At 55.3% G+C, this 23,428-nt stretch overlaps 4 protein-coding genes and 1 long non-coding RNA gene across 5 annotated transcripts; 3 read left to right on the forward strand and 2 right to left on the reverse strand.

Annotated features, from left to right (window-relative positions):
- The first annotated feature begins 913 nt into the window (after positions 1-913).
- YPEL3 (yippee like 3) lies at positions 914-4,262 on the forward strand. The gene is made up of 5 exons (XM_070779889.1): positions 914-1,046; positions 1,713-1,895; positions 2,001-2,044; positions 2,259-2,367; positions 3,767-4,262. The coding sequence occupies exons 2-5, from the start codon at positions 1,779-1,781 to the stop codon at positions 3,854-3,856; spliced, it is 360 nt and encodes a 119-aa protein (XP_070635990.1). The 5' UTR covers positions 914-1,046; positions 1,713-1,778; the 3' UTR covers positions 3,857-4,262.
- A 938-nt stretch (positions 4,263-5,200) lies between these two features.
- Positions 5,201-10,010, forward strand: TBX6 (T-box transcription factor 6). The gene is made up of 8 exons (XM_019988009.2): positions 5,201-5,517; positions 5,604-5,841; positions 6,742-7,009; positions 7,120-7,266; positions 7,365-7,435; positions 8,464-8,537; positions 8,620-8,803; positions 8,896-10,010. The coding sequence occupies exons 1-8, from the start codon at positions 5,400-5,402 to the stop codon at positions 9,107-9,109; spliced, it is 1,314 nt and encodes a 437-aa protein (XP_019843568.2). The 5' UTR covers positions 5,201-5,399; the 3' UTR covers positions 9,110-10,010.
- PPP4C (protein phosphatase 4 catalytic subunit) lies at positions 9,907-18,109 on the reverse strand. Its single transcript, XM_019988010.2, has 9 exons — positions 17,990-18,109; positions 17,593-17,755; positions 13,889-13,940; positions 12,907-12,957; positions 12,591-12,692; positions 11,827-12,000; positions 11,620-11,746; positions 10,446-10,635; positions 9,907-10,355 (listed from the first exon to the last, which is right to left on the reverse strand). The coding sequence occupies exons 2-9, from the start codon at positions 17,688-17,690 to the stop codon at positions 10,226-10,228; spliced, it is 924 nt and encodes a 307-aa protein (XP_019843569.1). The 5' UTR covers positions 17,691-17,755; positions 17,990-18,109; the 3' UTR covers positions 9,907-10,225.
- A 2,203-nt stretch (positions 18,110-20,312) lies between these two features.
- Positions 20,313-23,404, reverse strand: ALDOA (aldolase, fructose-bisphosphate A). The gene is made up of 8 exons (XM_019987674.2): positions 23,284-23,404; positions 22,987-23,198; positions 22,074-22,128; positions 21,783-21,943; positions 21,366-21,449; positions 21,075-21,249; positions 20,711-20,910; positions 20,313-20,621 (listed from the first exon to the last, which is right to left on the reverse strand). Exons 1-8 carry the CDS (start codon positions 23,393-23,395, stop codon positions 20,526-20,528), a joined length of 1,095 nt encoding a protein of 364 aa, XP_019843233.1. The 5' UTR covers positions 23,396-23,404; the 3' UTR covers positions 20,313-20,525.
- On the forward strand, positions 21,449-23,422 carry LOC139179725 (uncharacterized). Its single transcript, XR_011564061.1, has 2 exons — positions 21,449-21,696; positions 22,200-23,422. It is a non-coding gene; the product is annotated as an uncharacterized lncRNA (long non-coding RNA).
- Positions 23,423-23,428: the final 6 nt, after the last annotated feature.

Below are 23,428 nucleotides of genomic sequence, written 5' to 3' on the forward strand. Positions count from 1 at the left end.
AGTGTTCCATTCCCAGGTCTCCGACTCCAGAAGCTTCTCCAATTCCTCCACCCCCTGGAGCCCTACTACCCTATTCATTTAATGAATCACGTATTTCACAGATTATCAACTATAGGCCAGGCTGGGTACTGGGACCAACGCAAGGACCAAGACAAGTCTATATGGCAGACACATGTTTAAACATTTTCATTTTAAACCCAGTTAAGAGGTGAGAAAGGGGACAACAGTTAACCCAGCCTGATAACCCTGCAGGGCATCCGAGGAGGCTGCCTGGAAGAGGGGACACACAACAGTAGGAATGGGCTTGTTCTGAGGCTGTGGCTCCCAGGGTTCTAACACGGATGGATACCTTTAGCTTTTCCCATCCGAGAGTCTGTCCCTAGTGCTATATAGCAAGAACCATGGACCAAAGTGAGAATCTCAACTTCTCTTTATCAGCTGGATAAGCTCTGGGGAGCTGCTGGACCTCTGCGGACCTCAGCTCCCCGGGAAAATGGAAACAATAGCAGAAGCTACCTCCTCCGATTGCTGTGGGGTTTAAGGGAGTGGGCACGAGCGGTGGGTAAACGTTCGCAGATAATTATGACTATTGTTTCCCGGGGCCGTGCGTCCAGTCCAGACACCATCTTCCTCCTAATCCTAGGTCAGGTCAGGTATCTCAGATCCTCGCCCCTTCGAGGACCGCGGGAGGCCAGGTGGGCGACGAGGCCCGGGCCGTGGGGCAGGCCGGCTGGGTTTCGGGCCGCAGCCGCATTTCCGGGCCGGCCTGGGCCGGGAGCAGGGGGAAGGGCAGCCCAGGCCTGCGCTGGCCACTGTGTGACGCGCCCCCTCATTTGCATACTGCACGCCGATTGGTCACGGCGGCCGCCGGGACCAGAGGCCGGCCCCCTCCCCCTCCCGCCGCAGCGGCGGCAGCAGCTGGTCTCGGTGTAAACAAGTCGCGGCGGCTGCGAACCCGGGCCGGGGGGGACGGCGCCCACCAGGAGCGCCCCCCTCTCCCAGGCCAGGCCACCCCGGCAGACCGGATCCCCGCGCGCCCAGGCGAGGTGAGGACCGCATCGTCAGGGCTGCGCGTCGCCCCGCGCCCCCGCCCCGGCGGCGAGGACTGCCCCTTCCCTCGGCGCCCGCCCCCCACCCCTACTCCCCAGGTGAGCCCCGGGGTCTCAGGTAAGGCTCCGCGATGCAGGTAAGACCCCCTTGGCATAGGTAAGGCCCCAGCGCCCCCGGGTAAGAGCCCCTCCCCTCCTAGATGACCCTCCACCCTCAGTGAGGCCTCCTGCCTTCTCCAGGTGAGGGATCCTCTCCCCAGGTGAACTCTCTGGACCTCAAGGGAAGTCACCCCCAACCCCTGCAGTTCAGATGAGGTCGTAAGGACCATACAATCCCCAACCCCTTGCAAGCTACCCCTAAACGAAGAACTGACAGTCATCTATTCTGGAGCCCCTTCCTCCAGTTTCAATTGCTAGGTCAGCAGGGGTGAGGCCGAAAGCAGGTGGGTGACTCATTTGAGGCTCCTCCTAGCCTCAGTTTCCCCATTGATGCAACTTGAGGCCTCCTCCATGAGTCAAAACTGAGAGCTCTGGCCCCTGAAGAGGCTGCTGGCTCTGGGGAGAGAACACAGCAGCCAAGTGTGACAGAGAGAGTCCCCGTGGCCCAGGGCGTGCCTGCATGTGTGTAGCCAGGGTCCTGACAGCCCACTCCGTCCCCTGCAGGCACTGGGCTCCCTCTGCTCCCCGTGGGCCGCTCCCCGCGTGGGGCCACTGCCCCCGGCCCCCGCCATGGTGCGGATTTCAAAGCCCAAGACGTTTCAGGCCTACCTGGATGATTGTCACCGGAGGTATAGCTGTGCCCACTGCCGCGCTCACCTGGCCAACCACGACGACCTCATCTCCAAGGTAACCAGGTCACAGCTGGGGCTGGAATGGGAGACTAGAGGGGCTGCCTGGCAGCTCCCCACCAGTAGCCCTGACACCCCTTCCTCTCTCCCTCCCACCCTTTAGTCCTTCCAGGGCAGTCAGGGGCGAGCCTACCTCTTCAACTCTGTGTGAGTATCTACTCTCCTGTCTTCTTTTCTCTGACCTCTGTTGTGAGTTGTGACCCCTGCCATCATACTGAGACTCTCAAGAGTCTCCTGGTTTGGGTAGGAAGCTGTGCTCCCCCTTCTCTTGAGTGCTAAGGACAGATACAGTTGGATCCAAGCTAGAGGGGGGCTTTGTGATGGAGGGACCCTCCCTGGGACTGCTCCCGTGTCCCCACAGGGTGAACGTGGGCTGCGGGCCAGCCGAGGAGCGGGTGCTGCTGACAGGCCTCCATGCTGTCGCTGACATCCATTGTGAAAACTGCAAGACCACTTTGGGCTGGAAATATGTGAGTCAGTGACCTCTGACCTCAGGCTAGCCTTTGACCTGACCTCATATCACCTCCTCCTCACAGGCAGTCATCTGGTAATCTTTCAGGGTGTACAGGTCCAAGTCACCCAAGTCAAACTTGTCTTTTCTTCCCTTGACCATGTTCTCTCCTCTCACATCCTACAAGGGCTTTTAAGGTTTTTCTCTTAACTCACACTTCTCCTCGCAGCCACGAGCATTCCCATTTTTGAGATGAGGATATAATCAGAATGACTGTTTATTGAATACTTATGTGCCAGACACTGTTACATGCTTGGCATATCTTATCTCATTCACTCATTACAGCAATCCTGTAGGTAGTCTGTTATTATCTCCACTTTACAGAAGAAGAAAGGAAGGCCCAGAGATGTTAGGTAACTTCCCCAAGGTCACACAGCTGGTAAGTAACACAACAGGGACCAGAATCCTCATTTTCTCTCTCTTTTTTAAACTCCAAACCCTTGACCCCCAGCTTCGTATTGCCATTCAGAGGATCAGAGAAGTTGCCCCAAACCCCACAGCAACGTAGAGTTTGGGTCCATGAGCCTCCTTTTCCACTGCCCTCATCACCACTGCTGTTCTTCAGCGTCTGATTTCACTATCCTCTCATTTCCTTATTGGTAGTGGAAGATAAAGGGACCCACTGACACCCAAGATTGTTATGGGGATCAGATTAGATGTAGCAAAAGGAGATGCTCTTGGGAAATTGCGAGGGACAGGAATCCTCGGGCATCTCTTGGAGCTGTAGTGCCTCTGGGAGGTGAATGCCCCGGGCAGAGACAGAACCGTGCGGCCCTGCCATAGATTTGCTCTGTGTTCCTGGACAGGTGGTTTGCCCGCTCTGGACCTCTGTAAAATAAAGAAGTGGCCTAATCCAGAGGCCAAAAATTCAAGTGCTTGTAGAGCCAAGCAGATTCTGTGGATCTGCAAAAGGGGCAACGTAGATCTCCAGAGGGGGACATTCTGGCCAAATGGAATGAGCACGACCTTCCCCATGTTTTAGTATCTGAAAGTTATTTTTATTAAACTCTCTGTTGGTTGAACAAAACATATGCATAGGCCAAAATTGGTCCTGAGGCTACCAGTTTGTATTCCCTGGAACTTCTGAGAAGCTTCCATATCCTCTCTCTGTTGGAGCCAACATTAGTATTAATACTTGAAAAGTACCTGTCACTCAGAGAGTTCTGTCTATCCCCTATTAGTGAGATACCTGGCCCTGCCATATACCAGCTCTGTGTCTGTGGGCAGGTGGCTTGGTTTCTTAGGTGATAGTTTCCTCATATGTAAAATGGGGCCCATCATATTCACTCCCCAACCCCTACCCTTTTGGTTAGGCCCTGCCCTACCTCCAAGCATAACAGCCTCTTCCCTCCTTTCAGGAACAGGCCTTCGAGAGCAGCCAGAAGTACAAAGAGGGGAAGTACATCATTGAACTCAACCACATGATCAAAGACAACGGCTGGGACTGACCCCTGCTCCTGACGCATGTGGCGCCAGCCCGGCCTGGCCGCCAGGGGGCGCCACTGGCTTCTCTTCACCCGAACGGAGCTCTGGACCCTCAGGCCCCCTACGGAGGAAGGATCCAGCTCCTGTACATATATTTTATTGCATGCACTGTGACCTTGGGGGGAGATCGGAAGGTGGACAAAGTGGACGACACCCCCGCACCTCCCTGCGATCTGGCTGGCTTGGATCTCGTTTTTAAACCCCTTCCTACCCCGCCTGCCCTCTAGATATGGCCTGTGTGCTGCTCTCTTGGCCCCAGTGCACCATCTGCCCCGTGACGTTCTCCCACCGAGCCCCTCTTACCCTACGCGTGTCTGCTCCCCTTGTTCTGTAGCGTTTGTACATAATAAAACAATGGAGTGGAGACAGCCCCAGGCTCATGTGGAATCGGGAAGGGGGTACTCAGATGCGGATTCCTGCCTCTATAGACCTGTTCCCCTTTGAGTCCCGGAGGCATGGGGTAGGCACGGCGGTCAAAGGTGGGAGCCTTCGCTTCTGGGACTCAGCTGTCTTCTCTAGAACCCGCGACGGATCTCACTGCTGGCAGAGATCCCGGAGCCCTTTCTAGCTCGTTAGGCCTTGACCTCAGCTGATCGGCATCTTCTCAGCCTAAGCGTTTTGACGCCGCCTAGGGGCAGCTCTCCTGGGAGGCAACCGCGCAGCGGGTTTCACCGCCCACCTCGTCTCAACTACAGCTTCCAGCGGCCCCAGCGGCATCCGCCTGTTCCCTTCGCGCCGAAGGTCGGCGCTAAGCCTGCTGGGTAGTGTAGTTCCGAGGGTTCCCCAACGCGGGACCTTCTGGGAAACCGGGACGTCCGCGGTCAGAGACCGTCGAGCTGTGAACGTCTCTAAACTTTTGAGACTTGGCCGAGGCTGGAGGTTTTAGAGAATGGGAGCAGGGAAGGACTCCAGCGTTCAGGCCTCGGCTGCGGACTCTTCGAGGTCCCCAGTGCCCCGCGTAACAATAAGCTTAGGCCGCGTCCCTCCAGCCCTGCTCCTTCCCTCCAGTCATGCTTCCTCCCTCCAAGTCTCGTCCTCCAAGTGAAGTGGGGGGTCACCTGCCAGAAAAGTCTGGGGCGCCAAGGTCTGCCCTAGGATTCCAGGCTCCATCCCAGCGTCCAGGCCCCGCCCCTCAGTAGCTTATCCCTAGCCGGGGCTCCCCCCGTGGGAACGGGGACCAGCTGGCCGGAAGCGCCAAACTGCGTCCCTGTCGAGCCCCGGGGATCAATCAGGCCGAGGAGTTAATTATGTAATGAGGGGGCAGGGGGTCGGGGCTAATGAAGCCTGGGGGGAAGGGGAGGGGGGAGGGTACCCAGGTATCCGGCCCCCTCTTGGACCCCTTCCAGGCCCCAGGGGTCTCCACCCCGGCCTAACTCCAGGGCCCCAAAGAGGGGAGGGGCTGTGATCCTGGATCTGGAAGGGGCTGAGCTGTGAGCTATAAAGGGGGCATCTCTCAGCACTGGGGCACTGTAGGCAGCGTGTCCCGAGGCCAGACAGGACTACTCCATGTACCACCCACGAGAGTTGTACCCCTCCCTGGGGACTGGCTACCGCCTTGGGCCCCCCCAGCCTGGAGCAGATTCCAGCTTCCCGCCTGCCCTGGCAGAGGGCTACCGCTACCCTGGTGAGCAGAGAGAATTGAGTTCGGTGTAAGAATTGGGGTGGGGGCTGTGGCCCTCAGCTGGCCCCTCATTCTCCTCCCATCTCCAGATCTGGACACTCCCAAACTGGATTGCTTCCTCTCTGGGATTGAGGCTGCTCCCCGAACTCTGGCAGCTCCCCCACCTCTACCCCCGCTGCCCCCAGCCCTGGGCACTGAGCCGTCGCCCCCTTCAGCCCCAGAGGGCCTTCATTCACTCCCTGGAGTCAGCCTGAGCCTGGAGAACCGGGAGCTGTGGAAAGAGTTCAACTCCGTGGGAACAGAGATGATCATCACCAAAGCTGGGAGGTGAGGGGGCTGGGCCAGGGTCAGAGAACCCAGTGTGTTCCTGGTGAGGGAAGGGCAGAGTTCCTGGGGATGGGGCTAGTGTGGGGATTTCTAAGGGGGCTAGACCTCTGCCTGAGTTCAGAGTGTGACTGTGGCCTGGGTCAGGGGTCATTCTGTGGCAAGGGTCAAGGGTCAGTCTGTGGTCTGACTGGTTTAGGAACTAACCTATGGCAAGGGTCCTAGATCTTTCTGGGCTAGGGACAGGAAGTCCAGCTGGGCTTTAAGTTAGTATGTGGCCTAGATAAGGGGTCAGTCTGCACCTAGATTCAAGATTCAGACTATAACGGGGGTCAAGGGCCAGCCACTGACCAGCATCAGGGAAATCTGGCCAGGATCAGGGGTCAGTATGTGACTAGTTCTGGGGTCATCTTGTTGGCAGAGGTATGGTCAGTATGGTCAGTGGGTCTTTCTCTAGCCCAGGGACTCAGGCACTAGCACGTGAGTCCTCTTTTTATTTTCTCTGAAGCAAGTTTGTCCAGCAGCTGTAGATTCTGGTGCTGAAGATGAAGTAAGGAGACCAGGGTGGGGAGCAGAAGGCTCCTGGCAAGATTTCTGGGGGGAAAGTGTGTCACTCCTGCTTCTGCAAGTGGGTTTGAGGGGTTAGGGGTCCAGACTCTGCTCCTACCCTGCTGTGTGACTCTGGTCACATCACCTGACCTGTCTGTCCTGTTTCTTATCTGTAAAATGGGATGAGACAGGGCTTACAGCTCTAAGATCCTGCCTTCTGAGTTCTGATTCCACGTTCCTCGAGTCTCTGTGACAGAACTGGATGAGCCAGTGACTATGCCACCTTGCTGGTGCTGTGCTCACCCCTGACTAGTGGGTAGCTCCAGGCCTCTCTGGTCCCTTCCCCCATTCCAGGCGCATGTTCCCTGCTTGCCGAGTATCAGTCACTGGCCTGGACCCCGAGGCCCGCTACCTGTTTCTTCTGGACGTGGTCCCGGTGGATGGGGCTCGCTACCGCTGGCAGGGCCGGCGCTGGGAGCCCAGCGGCAAGGCAGAGCCCCGCCTGCCTGACCGTGTTTACATTCACCCGGACTCCCCTGCCACTGGAGCCCACTGGATGCGGCAGCCTGTGTCTTTCCACCGTGTCAAGCTCACCAACAGCACACTGGACCCCCATGGCCACGTGAGGCCCAGGCTGGAACACCCCCGCCCCCGCCCCCCCCCCCCCCGCCCCCGCCATGAGGGTTGGAGTGGGACCAGGGTAGGGAGTCACTCCTCTTTCTTCCCTCCCAGCTGATCTTGCATTCCATGCATAAGTATCAGCCCCGCATACACTTGGTGCGGGCAGCCCAGCTCTGCAGCCAACACTGGGGGGGCGTTGCCTCCTTCCGCTTCCCGGAGACCACGTTCATCTCTGTGACAGCCTACCAGAACCCACGGGTGAGTGACCCTGCTGGAGCGGGTGGCATCACCCTGCCCTGGCTGCAAGAGTCTTGATTCTGGGTGTACAGCATCCTCCCCCCACCCCCCACCCCCAGATCACGCAACTGAAGATTGCAGCCAACCCCTTTGCCAAGGGCTTTCGGGAGAATGGCCGAAACTGTAAGAGGTGGGCATCATTCACTCATTCAGTCGTTGTCATCAAATGTTTACTGGTTGTGTGCTGGGCACTGTGCTGGACTCCTGGAACCCAACGTAAGTAAACATGTGTTGTCACTCATTGATCTGACAAATACTTATTTAGTACCTGCTTATGTGCCGGGCACAGTTCTAGGCAGTGAAGATGCAGAACAAACCAAAGCCCCTGCCCTCATGGAACTGATACTCTAGTGGGCAGAGCAGACAAGTAAACAAGAGAAGTAAATATGTTAGGGATATATATGTGGGATAAGTTCTATAGAAAAAAAAAAGCAAGGAAGATCAGGACTGGAGAGATGAGTCCTGGAAAGCCCTCACTAAGAGGACGTTTGTGAAGACTCGGAGGAAGTATGGAAGGGAACCATGTGAGTATCTGGGAACATGCCAGGGGCCTGGGGTAGGAGCATGCTACAGTATGGCTGGTGTGGAGTGAGAGAGGCAATAGGGAGCCAGATTATGGTGGGCTGTAAAGGTTTGGTTAGGACATTAGCTTCTTCTAACTAACCCTAACCCCTCAGAGCTGGCCTTTGCCCTCAAGACACTTAGAGTCAGGCAGAAGAGATAGATATTAACTCAAGGATCACCCTGATGAATGTAACAGTCTCGCTCTTGACAAGTTATCAAGGTAGCCCAGTGGAAAGAACCTGTCTGCCAATGCAGGAGATGTGAATTTGATCCCTGGATTAGGAAGATCCCCTGGAGAAAGACATGGCAACACACTTCAGTATTCTTGCCTGGGCAATCCCATGGACAGAGGAGCCTGGCGGGCTACAATCCATGGGGTCACAAAAGAGTCCGACACAACTTAGCAACTAAACAACTGCTGTTTTCTAGTCATTTAATTCTCTGTCCTTCCATTCCTTCTTCTGTAAAATGGGTATAATAATGGCACCTACCTGATAGGGTCCCTGGGTGAAGTACCTGGCACCTGGTTTAAGCGCCATTATTACCATCATCATCACCATTATCATCATCACCATCATCATCACTGTCCCCCAGGGAGCGAGATGCCCGTGTGAAGAGGAAACTGCGGGGCCCAGAGCCGGCAGCCACAGCGGGCTATGGGAGTGGAGGTAAGTGTCGTTCCGGAGGTGATGGGACCAGGCCTGAGATGCCGATCCTCCTTAACCCGCTCTGGCCCTTCTGTCTCCCCAGATGCTCCAGGTGGTCCCTGTGATTCCACACTGGGTGGGGATGTTCGGGAGTCAGACCCAGAGCAGGCCCCAGTGCCTGGGGAAGCTGCCCCTGCCCCAGCTCCTCCCTGCGGTGGCCCCAGTGCTGAGGCCTACCTGCTGCACCCTGCCGCTTTCCACGGGGCCCCCAGTCACCTTCCAACCAGGTGAGTGGGTCAGGGGCACAGGGCTGGGCTGTTCCGGGCTGAGGTGGGGGGAGGTTCCCTCTCCCCTGTCCTGATATCTTTCCGCTCTTCAGGAATCCCAGCTTCCCGGAGGCTCCAGACTCTGGGCGCCCAGCGCCCTACTCAGCCGCCTTCCTGGAGCTGCAGCCCGGGCCAGCAGGCTCAGGATACCCAGCAGCAGCACCCTCAGCATCCTTTGCCTCGCACTTCCTCCAAGGGGGCCCCTTCCCACTGCCCTACCCTGGGCCTGGGGCTTACCTAGATGTGGGCTCCAAACCAATGTACTGAGCCTTTGCTAAGCCCCCTGCCTGCCTCCCTCCCCATCTTCCAGTTCCCTTCCCCCAGGCCTGTTGCCCCCTCACTTCCACTACCCCTTCCCCCACACCAAATGGCTGCCTTGGGCCTCCCTCACCCCACTTCACACTTTGATTTCGCTCCCACCCCCCTCTGGCTTCAAAGCTCTGGCTAAGCCGCTGGGAGTCCAGCTGGGGCCAGCTTCCCCTTCCAGGCTCTCACCTCGGTGTGAATGGAGGGGGCTCTGCCTGGCCAAATGGGGCCTGGGACCAGCACTCCCACCCCCAGCCTCACCCTTGGGCTCTACAAGTCCTACCCCCTCTCCCCAGGGCGAGCCACACGGGTCTGTTCTCAGGTCCAGAGTATTTTTGTTAATAAAACTCGAAGGACATCAGTGCTCTGGAAACACTGGGCTAATGGTCTTTGGCCCTGAGTGGGGCTGGGTGAGCAGAGGAGACGCAGGCCCCAATCAAGACTTGTCATTTCCAGCTGCTTGACCTTGTGAATCTAAGTCAATGCTCGGGGTCTGCTTCCTCTTCAGAAAGATGGAGAAATCTGTCTTGACATGCCATTCTGAGAATTAAATGGGGCTGCCCGAGAACCCAGCCTTCTCCCTGGCACTCAGGAAGCCCCCAGGAGCAATCACTGGCACTGGACGGGGACCAGGAGGCTGTGGGCAAGCTGACTGGCTGAGCCTCACCTTGCTGGCAGGATTAGGGTTCTGGGGCATCAAAGTCCTGACATGAATCCCAGGTCCCAGGCTGCTCATACCCAGTCAACACCAACCGAAAGACCATTTTTCTTCTTTTATTAGAATTTTTTTCTTTTTTTTTTTTTTTCTCAAAATTTTTATCTAAAAACAAACCAAAAAAAAAAAAAAAGGAAAAAAAGAAAACCAAAATTATTGGAAACTTCATGGTTCAAGTGGGGAGACGGGAGGAGGAGCATGGAACTGAGGCTCCCAGCCTCTCCAGAAAAGTCCTCACCCTCGAAGTGCCCTCTTTTGCAGGGAGAGCAAAGCCGGGGACAGGCCCCCCAACGCCCAGCCTCCGTCTGAAGAGGGCAGAGTCACAGTGGTCCGGGGGCCGGAGGGGGGCAGGGCCAAAGGGGTCACAGGAAGTAGTCGGCCACGGGCTTTTTGGAGGGGATGCCCCGTGTCTCTTGGGGAGCGGCCTCGAAGATGATGAAGTCTTTCTGGAGATGCTCATCCAGCTCCAAGATGGCTGCCACATTCCCACAGCTGGAAGGCAGGGGAAGGCAGGGGCAGCAGTGTTAATAGAGTGGCTCAGCCTGGATCCCTACCTCAACCTCCCCAGCCCAGGCAGCTCACCGGTAGCAGTAGTTGGGTGCCGACCACACAGTGAGTACAGTCTCGTTGAAGTGCCACTTGTAACCTTCCATCACCAGTTGGTGGGCACGGCAGATCATGTCAATGTCGTTGGCTGCGTTGAACTGGGCCACCACGTCACTGCCAAACAGGTAGCCGGCCCCACGGGGGCTCACGCCCCAGCCTGTTGTGTCTGAGGCAAGCAAGGGACAGGATGGTGAGACTGCATCCTCAGGGCTGCCCGCTGCTCTTCGCAGAATAGCCTGCCTCCCTCCCCCAGTGAGGCCTGTGCAGCAAGAACACAGGGCCCAAAGGTATTCTGAGGCAGCCTCGGGACAGGACAGCAAACGCTGAAGCGGATACGCTCCAAAGAAGAAAGAATTACCTGATAGTTGGAGCCGCCTGATTATCAGAGCGACCATCTAATTTACTGTCCAAACAGGTACATGCAAGAGTGAAAGGAGGTGCTGACAGTAAGCACGCTGGACAGCACCTGTGACTCAGGGCAGCCCAGCCAGCAGGGAGGTAGGGACAGGGCAGAGAGGGAGCGGAGGCTGGTGTCACATGTCACAGCACAAGAGGCCCAGACTGGTGCTGGGAGGCCTAGCTCTCATCTCGGCGATGCTCCATACTAGCTGATGCCCACAACACGAGAGCTCCTTGTGTGTACGTGCTAAGTCACTTCAGTTATGTCTGACTTTGTGATCCTATGGACTGTAGCCCACCAGGCTCCCGTCCTTGGGATTCTCCAGGCAAGAATACTGGAGTGGGTTGCCATGCCCTCCTCCCGGGGATCTTCCAGACCCAGGGACTGAACCCGCATCTCTTACATCTCCTGCACTGGCAGGCGAGTTCTGGGGGCAATCATTCTGGGAGCCTGATCCTTGCAGAAGCCCCTTCACATTCAGGAAGCCGATGATTCACATTCAACAAGCCCCTGAGGTATGACATACATGCCCCCCCACCGCCACCCCCTAGCTCAAAGCACCCAGCTACCCTCATCCCCGCTCCTTATAGAGGATGCCAGCCCACTGGCCATCAAGCACCAATGCCAGTGAAGACCAGCCCTGCTCTGCCCCAAACTCACCTGCCTGGGGCCATCCCTTCCAGGCACCTGATCTAACCACAGGACCCCCTCGGTCACTCAGCAAACTAAGAGCAGAGCTCTTGACCTCACCTTCAGGGTCGGACCAGAGCAGGTCACACATGGGCCCGTCGTGGGGCACCTCTTGCTTTCGGTCAATTGTCCGGATCTGGTCCAGCGTCTGGATGGAGGGGGAGAGCCCCCCATGCACACAGAAGATCTATGGGGAGAGCAAGACTGGCTCAGGCCCGGCACCTCTCCCAGCCCTCCTGTCCCCAGGGAGCTACGCGGCGGGCCTACCTTGCCATCGATGATGGCCGACAGGCTGAGGTAGTCAAAGATCTCAGTGCAGTAGCGCCACACGGTCACCGAGCCGTACTTGCGCAGACACTCGTCATAGAAGCCGTAGACCTGGGTGATCTGACGGCTCTCATGGTTGCCCCGGATCAGGGTGATGCGGTCAGGATAGCGAACCTGGAGGCAGTCACCGTGCAGGGCCTGTCCCTCCCTCCTTGACGTCCTCATGTCTGCCAGCCCCGCTCCACGCTCACCACCACCACCCCGGTCCAGATTCCGGTCATCTCTGCCCGAATCGTGCCACACTCACTTCACAGGCGCCCCGACCCGCCTCCAGAGGATGCAAAGTTGAATCCTCTCACACTCCCTCCCACCTCCCACTTCAAGTACAAACCTAACCGTCCCTCCTTCATCCACCAGGTACGGACCAAGCCCTTAGCAAGACATTTACAGCACCTTGTCATCTGGCCTCTTACAACCTCTCTCCCACCAACGGATACTGTATCCAGCTGAACTCCACTCCAGGCCACTTTCTGAACAGGGTGAGGCTCTCTTCCTTCCCGCTATGATGCCGCCCCCACCTCGACCTCATCAGATGCCCCCAAGTCAAGGAAAGCTGCCTGACCACCCAAGCAGAAACGGTCCATCACCAGCAGCACAGCTCAAGAGTTGGGGGCGGATGGGGCAGGAGATGAGGGCACAAAGGATGCAGGCAGGTCAGACCAGAGGTGACCCAGGTCTTGGCTCCAGAAGACAGGGAGTCCCACCTTAAGTGCCAGCAGCAGGAGAAACGTTTCGACGCTGTAGAAACCACGATCCACAAAGTCCCCCATGAAGAGGTAGTTAGTCTCAGGGACATCGCCACCCACCTGGGGAGGGAGGAAGAAGGTTCAGCTTGGTCCTAAACTCTCCGCAACCCACTGCAGCGGCCCACTTCCAGTCAAGTCGAGGCCCTTCTTCCACAATGGGCCCACTTAATTAGAGGCCTCTGACTCCCAACCCTGTCACCAAAGTATCCACTCTCAACTAAAGGGGTCTTGCAGTCACCCCCTGGTCGCCTTTCCTGGCATTTCCCACACTCACTCTGAACAGCTCCTTGAGGTCATAGAATTGTCCATGGATGTCACCACACACCTGGAAGTGAGGAGGCAGTCAGAACTCACAGTCTGAAAGCCCTGCTGCCAGGGGCTGTCCTTCAAAAACACCCTACTGCTTTACTTGTTTTTAAATTTTGGTCTCATTGCATGGCACATGGGATCTAGTTCCCACCTGGGATTAAACCCACAAGCCCACAACTCCTGCAGTGGAAACACAGAGTCTTAACTACTGGACCACCAGGGAAGTCCTGGCCTCATTTATTTATGGGTAAGAAATGGATTTATTTAGAGAAACACTCCACAGACAGAATGTGGGCCATCTCAGAGGGCAAGAGCCACCTGGAAGTCCCTGTTTAGAAGATCCTTAGCGGTCTCGGCCGAGCCAAGTGTGTGTGTACGTGCGTGCACGTGCTCAGGCACGCCCGACTCTTTGCAACCCCATGGACTGTAGCCCACCAGGCTCCTCTGTCTGTGGAATTTTCCAGGTAAGAATACTGGAGCCGGTTGCCATTTCCTCTTCCAGGGGATCTTCCCTGGATTGAAAGCCTCTAATTCCCAGAGTCGAAAATCTATTCTCCCACCCCAATCCCCTCATCCCACTCTGAGTACCAACTATTCTGTGGGCAAGAGCTAAAGCAAATTCTTTCCAGCTAGACCTGCAGCTCCCAGAGGACCTGGCCTCCTCCTCTCCCTACTCCCTTCCAGGCACCCAAAATAAAGTCACTGGTAACACACAGAACACGTGGAGTTCACTCACTCACCGAATTAAAGAGTCCTTCTGCCCAGGCCAAGAGCATCCCTCCAGTGACTCCAAAGACCATGCCCACAACTGCCATTTCTTCTAGCAAGGCTCTCTTGAAGATGGGGCTCCCAGGGATGAGGGTAGACCCTGGAGCCCACAAGACTAAGGAGGACGCCCACAGGCCTAACAGACCACGCTAGGCTGTGGAGGGACGGCGGGTACTCACTGTGACTGGGGAGTCCACCCTCTGCACGTTGCTTTCCTCCACCAAGATCTCTCTGGAGACAGAAGACCAAAGTTACCAGAGCCGGGCCAGCCCAACCCAATTTCTGACCTTTTCTGCAGGGCAAGAGAGGATAAGGCTTGAACCTCCATGGGCCAGGTCGGAGGTGCACAATTCCCCCAGGCGAGGCTGACCACAGCCCCCAAGTTCAAAACCCTTCTGTGGTTCCCTGCAGTCGACAGGCCAAAGCCCCAGCTCTTGTTCAGCATCCAAGGCCTTCCCAAGGAGTCTGGGACTTTCCTGGCCTTGACCCTCCTGGCTGCTCCCTTTCACACATCTGGCAACGACTCCCAAAACACAGAGCTCCTCCTCCTGTCCACACAGTGCCTTGGCTGGGCTCTTAGAGCCCGTCTCTCCCCACCCCAGGGGCCTTCTTCCCCTAGAATGTTCTTGGGCACAAGAGTGGTGCCCTGGGCAGGCCAGCCATCGGATCCACCTTCAAGGCGACATGCTGTTGCCACTCTTCCATCATTCAGAGGAAGCGAGAACTCTGTTCCCTCTTTCCTTGCAGCGTGATCTACTTCTGCCTGAACGAGCTTGACATGGAAATCACTGTCCATTACGGACACCCAGCTTTAAGTAGCGCTGTGCTTTTAGATTTCGTCCTTGACGATCACAGGAGCCGAGGACACTGCAGTTCACACCATGTGCCAGGTCAGTAGTTAAAGACTTCTGCATGGATGATGCGGGCACTCAAACCACCACCCTCAAAGGCAGGTGCTATGATGATTCCCACAGCTCAGATGAAGAAACCGGCTGTGGTCACACAGACAGGAACTGAACCAAGGCGGCCTGCTCTGGGGTCTGGCTCTTATCAAGTGAATCTGATGTGGGAGGCACCTGCTCAGCCATCACTCTCTCGGCCAGTCCCTTCCCACCAGACCAGGAGCTCCCTGGGCTCAGGGTGCACTGCGTAACTAAGGCAGCTCCAGGGAGGTGTGCCCTGGTTTCCAGGAATGGGAAGAGCCGCTGGTGGTGATCCAAGGGGCCAGAGAGCAGCCAGGCTCTCCCACCTGTCCTGCATCTTGTACCAAACATCCTCATACCACTGCTTACAATACTTTTCCAACTGATTTGGGAGGTTCTTTCCATCCTCATTGGACAAAGAAACTGAGGTTTAGAGAGAAAAGGGGCAGGATCCAGGTCACAAAGCTGGAGGGTGGCTGGAACTCAGAGAAGAGATCTCCTGAGACTTTATACCAGCCCTTTCCACAGACTCGGTCAAAACCTGCCTCCATGCCAGCAAGGCCTCAGCGCAATGTGGGAACCAGGCCCTGGCACCAGCCCTCTCAGGGCTCACGCTTGCTCACTTTCACTGCTGACCACTGACCAAAGAATGAGATGCTGTCTCTGGATATGCAGGATCTCATCTGAGCTCTGCAAGAATTTCAAAGACTTGGAGACTTAAGAGTGATTGGACCAGGGTCATACCATTTACAGATGACAAAGCTATACTTCATCCTGAAGACCACCTCATTCAAAACCTTCTGCTGTTCTCAACTGCTGATGTTTTTAATAGGAGCAAATGCAGCTCCCAGGCCTTTGCAGTTTCAAGGTCTCGAGTCTCGGTATCCACTGGGCAAGCGAAAGTTCTTGACACCACCAGTCTCAGCCTGGGGCCCTGGTTGGTCCCCAGGAGGCCACAGCCAGATGCTTGAGATGGGCCTCTTCCAGACTGGGCTTGGAATAACAGTGGCCATCTCAGGCCCGAGCCGAGTTCCTCCAAGCTCCATCTCATGAGCTGGACAGGGCCCTCCCACTCCTCAGTAGCACCCTGCTGCCATTCACAGAGCCTACATGTCTGCCAGGCTGTCAGACGGCTGTAGTGAGCGTGGAGGACAGTCAAAGACCTGGATCCAAAACCAGCTTCTCCTCCGATCAGCTGTGAGACCAGGGGTAAGAGGCTCAGTTTCCTCTTTTGTGAAATACTCACCTCTGCCCTGCCCACTGCACAGGGCTGCAAAGAGCAATGAAGACTGAACACCTAACTTCTGTTGTTCTGAAAATCCCACACTATCCAAGCGTTAGCTATCATCACTGCCACACTGATCCAGGCCTTGTGAGGGGCATGAAACTTACAGGAAGAAGAACAGTGCCAGGCAGCAATGAGTTTAAGTTCCTAAAAAAAATGCCAATGAAGACTGAGGGAGCAGGGATATCTGAAAACATCTTGGGGCTACTCTGGTCAGGGAAATCTTGAGCTGGCAAAACATGAAGGATCACAGACGAGCATTTAAAAGGGGGCCCTGTACGTTAAACAAACCCACACAGGCCCTGCCTGGCCATGACAGGTCTTTGTGAAGCAAAACCAAACAAAGAGCTCAATGGCCACTTTATCGGTGGCCTCGGTCAAGTCACTGCCATGGCTTCCTATTCTGTAAATGGGGAAAATTATTCCAACTTTGTAGGACTGCTATGGGAAGGAAATGGACATAAGGTCTTTGCCAGTGTAAGGCAAGGTGAACAGCGGGTCTGTTGTTAAAAAAAAAAAGTGAGGTAATTCTGCTGACCCCTTCCACACAGTTCTCCAGTGTGTAGAAGCCACAGACAGTTCCTCAGGATGCAGGTAACTGGTCTCCTCACAGCTGCCCACACCCTTTAGACCTCTATCCCTGTTCTCCTCCTGCTGTGAATGCCCTTCTTTAGTGGGCCTGCCCCCATCAGCCCTCCAAATTATTTTCAGCTTTCAAGGCCAGCTTTTCTAGTAAGTTCTGTCCTTATCAGCACTGCCCTCTTCCCACAAAGTAGGAACAATAACACCTAATGTTTGTCTAACACTGACATTTAACCAAAACCTAAACACATTCCAAGCACCAACATACTCTTTACAACCATCTTAGTAAGTACTATTATCTTGCTTTAGTATCTGCAGAAGAAGAAACAATCTCAGAGACCACAAGATCACCAACATGGCTAGGAGGTGGTAAAGCTGATTCCAACCCAGTGCTGTCACATTCCAAAGCCTGGCTCTTAATCACTACCTCATCCTACTTCCCCCAGAACCCTTAGTTGGGCCTCCCTTCACACCTTGCTTATTTCTCCTCTGGCTTATTTACTACTATTTCTTAGGCTCCCACAATCAATATGAGTAATCCAATTCCACTTTCTTGCATTATGGCCCGAAAAGGGACAAGACAGGAAAAACTGGCTTTAGGATCCATCCTTCAACTGTTGAATATGAGAGTCCTCACCGGTAAGATGGGATCAATTCCACCCACCTTTTAGGGCTGTTACTGGAATTAAAAGAATACTATAAACCACAGAGGCTTTAGCTTTCCTGCCTTGAACTCCTGTTCTTGCTGACACCTCCTTTTATCATCTTATTCTTCGAGATTTATCCCAAAGTTCAGTTCCTCCAAGAGACATTCTCTATTCTCCGCCCCCACCCCCACCCCCCGACAGGGTTGTTCCCCTGAGCTTCGTAAGTATTTTCTATACTTAACTCCACTGAAAGCACATCATCTAATACTTCAAGTATCTTTATCCAGGCCTGTCCTCACCCAACAGGCTGGTAGCTCCTGGAGGGAAGAGGCCCTATTCTGCTCCTCTCTGGAAAGCTTCCAAGATGAGCCAGGCCCAAAGTTTTCAGCTGGGTTTACCCCAGGCCGAAACCCGAAGTCTCTCTTCCCCGGAGCCAGCGGGCTCACCTGGCTTTAGCGCACAGGGCTTTGACTTCACTCTCCTTGATGAGCTCGCAGCGCCGTAGCTGCTCGATCTGCCGGTCCAGGTCGCTGATCTCCGCCATGGCCCACCCCCCCGGCGCGGGTCAGAGCCGGGGCCGCCGCCCCCTCCGCACCGCACAGGGGTCTCCTGGTAAAGGCGAAGATGAACCCCCGGATCAGAGTGTTCCTAGGGGGCGCCGGGTCAGCGGGGACAACTCGATTCTGGAGCTGGCCCGGGCCCCCCCACCCCAACTCCCGCCTCCCCTCACATCGGCCCCAGGGCCCCCAGCGTCCCGCAGCCCGGGCCGCCCCCCGCTAACTCCCGTCGAACTCCGCGGGCCCGCGCTGGGGACGGTGGCCTAGAGGGTTCTCCGACGATTACCGCCGCGGCGACTCCGGCTCTGGCTCTCGGGCTCCCTCTCTTCCTCCTTCCCTTCGCTTTGGGCCGCCGCCACCACCGCTTCTACTTCCGGCCCCGCCGCGGAAGCAGCGGGAGACCAGTTCCGCCCCGAGCCGGATGTGGCGTCATACACGCACTCCCCCTCCCTCGCCGCTCCCTTACCCCACCCCCTCAAGCCTAAGAAGGGCAATAAGCCCGAGGAACCGGATGTCGGCAACGAGCGGGCGGAAGTGGTGGTAGGCTAAGCTGATTGGCACCGGGAAGGCTGATAGGGACCTCAAACTCAGGCAGCTGGGGCACCGCCTTGTAGCTTTAGGTTACAAGTTTTTGTTTACCTGTTTTAATGGACCTCCCCCCAGTACTGATCCCTCGTGGCTAAGTGATAAAGAATCTGCTTGCAATGCAGACCTTGGTTCGATCCCTGGGTTGGCAAGATCCCCTGGGGAAGGGAATGGCAACCCATTCCAGTATTCTTGCCTGGGAAATCTTATGGAGGAGCCTGGTGGGCTACAGTGCATGGGGTCGCAGAGTTGGACACGACTGAGCTACTAACACTTTCACCTTCCCCCGTTACAATCCGTGAGAGATGGAACTTGGTCCTGTTCACACTTGCAGCCCAGTGCTTACTTTGAACAAGGCTGGACCCAGTTGGCATACACAAGTATTTGTTCAGTGGGTGAAGGAATTCCAGTCTCTTTCCAGGGTCCCAGAGAAATCTCTGCCCTGAAGACCTCAGAAATTAGAAGCCATAAGGACTCCACGTTCCCCACACCAAGTATATACCTCAGTCAGCATGACCTCCCTGATTCCAGAATGGTCCCTTGAACTCAGCTGCTTATTGTCTGCAGTTTTGTTGGTTGTTTTGAAAGGGAACCTGGCTAAAAGAGGTTAAGTAACTTGTTCACAGTTGCATAGCTAAGAACTCTGGATTTGAATCAAAGTTGATTTGAACCCAGGAAGCTGTGTCCTGAGTTCTAGTTTCTTCACCTTCTGCCACTTACTCTTTCTGGTGTTCATGTTGTCGTTATAATAAAAACACCTTATACTGGCATTTTAAGTCCTCTGCTTCCCTAGTTTCTTGCTGCAGGCAGAGGAAGTGACTGGTCTTTAAACAAACTTCTTGGTGCTAGAGGCCTTTTGGAATGTCCATTTTGCTATCTTCTATGGCCCCTCAATTTTTATTTGCTTTACTTCAGACTGTTTCACAGAGAGCTGAGTGAGGCTAGGTACAGCTGGCGGATTTGAAGGGACACTAGATACAGTTCGGTTTTGGATGTAGGCAACAGATGCAAACGTGCAGAGAAAAGGAAAGGACAAAGTTCTTAACTCCCAAGAGGTGCTAGGTTTCTATGTAGATGACTCTATAGGGCTTCAGTAGGCGCAGAGATCAAAAAGATGAAAATTTTTTTTCTTCCTCTAGAGTGGAGCTCAGACAGGAAAGAGTTCACATCAGGAAATTTGGGCAGTGGCAGGACTAATGCAGTCCCTGGCTATGACTAGAATTTTTAATACCTGAAAAGATCTGATGTCGTAAGTGTACTCCACAGCCTGGGTGAATGGGCAAGGGTTCCCGGCATGACATAGGGTAAGTGCAGGACCCTCATTCTGGCTGCATTGAATGCAGAAGCCACAGAGGTTCAATTCTTAACCTGGAACCTGAGCGCCACAGTTCTGTTGGTACACATTTGTGTGTCTGTGTTGTTGATGTGGGTGTTAGGATCCCAGGTTCTTCAAGGGGTTCCACAGCTCAGAAGTCAGCCCTTCTCCTTTTAAAGATGGGAAGACTGATGAGCTCAACAGCATTAAAGATATGCATTCATAATCTTGTTTCAATCAATAAATTTCCCAGCAAGATGTCCTAAGGGAGAATTGGGAATAATAGCCTATTCCTACAGAATACTTATCATGTTGCCCAGTTTACAGATTCAGGACAGCTTACTTTTTGTCAGTGGCTATTTTTTTGTGTATGTCACAGGGGCCTTCTATACCTATGAGTTCTGGGCCTAAAACTGAGGCTGAGGCTGCAGCCTCCTAAGAATGGCAGTTACACACACACTTCCTAACTGTAAAGGCCTTATCAGATGCTGCTGGTAGAAGGAGCAGAGCACTAGCTAGTTGGAAGAAAATCCACAAGCTTTTCTCATGAAGTCCCGGGTAAGCATCAAACAGAGTACTAAAGGAGCCCATCTCCTTCACCCACTTTTCTGCTCCAGAAAGAACATAAAGCAAGGGCTCTTTCTTCTCTGAGCTCTGCCACCTCCCCCAGGCCTCCCCTGCCCTAGAGACCACAGACATGCACACCAGATTCCCCCTTAAATAGCTGTTTATTGGCAGTAGGCTGGAAACGGTGGAGTTAGCGTACACAGACAACACCAGGCACCAATGTCACAAGGAGGCAAGAGTGACGGGAAAGAGCAGCCTGGAGCCCCAGATGAACCCCCCCCCCTCTTCTTCAAGAGTGAGTGTGGGAGGGGACGGGGCCTGGAGTGTTGAGGGGGCAGCCTTAGAACACGTCGGCTTAGTAGGCGTGGTTAGAGATGAAGAGGGACTCGCTGGCTGCAGCCCCTGCCTTACCACTTGGGGTGTACTTTCCTTGGCAGGCAAGGCTGTTGGCCTAAGAGGGGAGAGGAGCCAGAGTGAGAAGGTCCCTTCTCAGAATCCCATCCACCCCAGCACCCTGCCCGCCTCCTGACCCATCCTTACCAGGGCTCGCTTGACGTATTCTTCCTGGGCAGCCTTCAGGTTCTCCTTCTTTCCACCCCAGGCCTTCAGGGCAGAGGCCTGCAGGGCTCGGCCATAAGAGAAGGTCAGGGCCCACGGCTTCAGCAGGGGGCACTTGTTGATGGCGTTGAGGTTGATGGATGCCTCCTCCTCACTCTGGCCTCCGGACAGGAAGGTGATCCCTGTAGAATGAGGGGGTGACATGGGGAGACGGGTTGTAGTCAAGCAACCCAGGGGACTGGAAGGAGGCCCTAGAAGCTGACCTGAAAATCAAGACCACATGGGCACAAGGATCACGGCTAAGTCCATCTACCTCCCAGAGGTCAAGATGAGGAATGGGTCTCACCAGGGACAGCGGGGGGCACTGTGCGGCGCAGCGCTGTGACAGTTGCCATGGCAATCTCCTCGTGAGAATATTTCTGGGTACAGGCGTGGCCTGGGGTTACCATATTGGGCTTCAGCAAGGTGCCTTCCAGGTAGATGTGGTGGTCACTCAGAGCCTTGTAGACAGCAGCCAGCACCTACAGCAGGGTGGGACCGAAGTGGGGTGAGGTGGAGTTGGGGGACGAGGGTCACCCCAGGGGCCCCGGCCCAGCTCCCTAGCCCACCTCACTGCCCAGGCAGGCAGGCCACCTACCTTCTCGGTTACATACTGACAGCGTTTCAAGTCATGGTCCCCATCAGGGAGGATCTCGGGCTCCACGATGGGCACAATGCCATTCTGCGGGGTGAGGGAAGGGTAGCAGTGAGGCCTCCTAACCCAGAGCCCCACCTCCAGCCCTCCACAGCTATTCACCAAGATCTTATCCCCAGGACTCCTGGCTACACAGCCCTCCCCACTTCAAAACAGATCGGAGGAGATTAGCTGTCTCCACAGATCCACCCACATAATCCCTCTTCTGCCCTTCTGTTTGCAGAGCCCTTCGTGGACACAAGCCTGGAGCTTGGTGAGGATTCGGAGCCTTGGGGTAAGCTGGCAGGTGGGTGGCAGGCCAGCTGCCACACTGGAATGGAATTAGGTGGGACGTGGCCTGCTGGGGACCTACAGGCCCACCTGCTGGCAGATGCTGGCGTAACGCGCCAGGACGTTGGCGTTTTCCATGATGGCAAGGGAAGAAGGGGTGTGCTCCCCGATCTTCAGCACGCAACGCCACTTGGCAAAGTCAGCTCCGTCCTTCTTATACTGGGCACAGCGCTCCGACAGCCCATCCAGCCCTGAAGAGGGGATGGAGGGGTCAGAGCCAGCCAGCGGAGGGGGCAGGTGGCTCCCACATGGCCTGGGCACCCAGAGGGGTACTGACCAGGGTGGGCTGGTTGGTAGGGCCAGGAGCTAAGCGGTTCTCACCTTGGGTGGTCGTCTCGCCATTTGTTCCTGCCAGGGGCACCACACCTTTGTCTACCTGCGGGGGTGGAGGGCAACAAGATAGGATGGGAGGTGGTCTCTGGTGCCCTTTTCTCAATCTTTGATCAGGGAACTAGATCTCACACGCCGCAACTAAAGAACCTGTGTTCCGCAACGAGGATGGAAGATTCCGTGTGTCGCAATGAAGACCGAGCGCAGCAGATAAATAGTATTTAAAAAACAACAAAAACTCTTGCTCTAGAGCCTTTTTCTCCTCTGTAGCCCCACCCTGTCCCAGCTTTACTTCATCTCTCAAGTATCCTTCCTGGTTTGCCAGTGTTTCACTTAGCCATGGTATCTGGTCCCAAGAGGCAAGATACACACAGATAAGCTTGAATTCTACCATTTACTAAGTGTGAGCAAAACACTTCATGGCCTTGAGCTTCTGGTTTTTCAATAGTATAAACATAACCTGTGGCTTTTAAAATCACAAAGATTAAAATGCCAAGCAAGTCCCATAAGTTACTGGCTTCTTACACACAATTTGGAGGCGATCAGGGCAGACTCCACCCAAGTCTCCCCACCCAGTTCATCCCCACCACGACCCCTGCCTGTTATCCTGGATTTCCTTGCCCCTCATCCATCTCACTGGGCTTCCCAGGTGGTGCTAGCGGTAAAGAACCCGCCTGCCAATGCAGGAGACACAAAAGACACAGCAGGTTCAATCCCTGGGTGGGAAAGATCACCCGGAGGAGGACATGATAACCCACTCCAGTATTCTCGCCTGGAGAATCCCATGGACAGAGGAAGCTGTGGGCCATGGTCCATAGGATTGCAAAGAGTCGGACATGACTGAAGCAACTTAGCACATGCACATTCGTCTCACATCTCCCACCCCAAGGCCTAGCCCCCTCACCTTGATGCCCACGACGCCGCCCTTGGCTTTGATAACTTGGGGGAAGGGACGCCCATCATCGGCCTTCTGGTACAGCGTCTCGTGGAAGAGGATGACGCCCCCGATGCAGGGATTCACGCGGTCATCGGCAGTCAGCAGCAGTTGGCGGTAGAAGCGCCGGTTCTCCTCAGTGTTCTCGGTGCCAATGGACTGCAGTCGCTTGGCAATGCTCCCTGGAGGAAAGCATCACATGGGAATTAAAGGGGTCAGCCCTTCAACCCCACCCCGGACCCTCCTCCCCCTGTGCCCTGCCCGCACCGGTGGACTCATCTGCGGCCAGGATGCCCTTGCCCGGAGCCACAATCCGGTGAGCGATGTCACAGAGCTCCTTCTTCTGCTCCGGGGTGAGTGCTGGGTATTGGTGGGGCATGGTGCCTGTCAGTGCCTGGGCGGAGGAGACACA

The sequence above is a fragment of the Bos indicus genome, chromosome 25, assembly GCF_029378745.1.
Source record: "Bos indicus isolate NIAB-ARS_2022 breed Sahiwal x Tharparkar chromosome 25, NIAB-ARS_B.indTharparkar_mat_pri_1.0, whole genome shotgun sequence".
Classification (NCBI taxonomy): Eukaryota; Metazoa; Chordata; class Mammalia; order Artiodactyla; family Bovidae; genus Bos; species Bos indicus.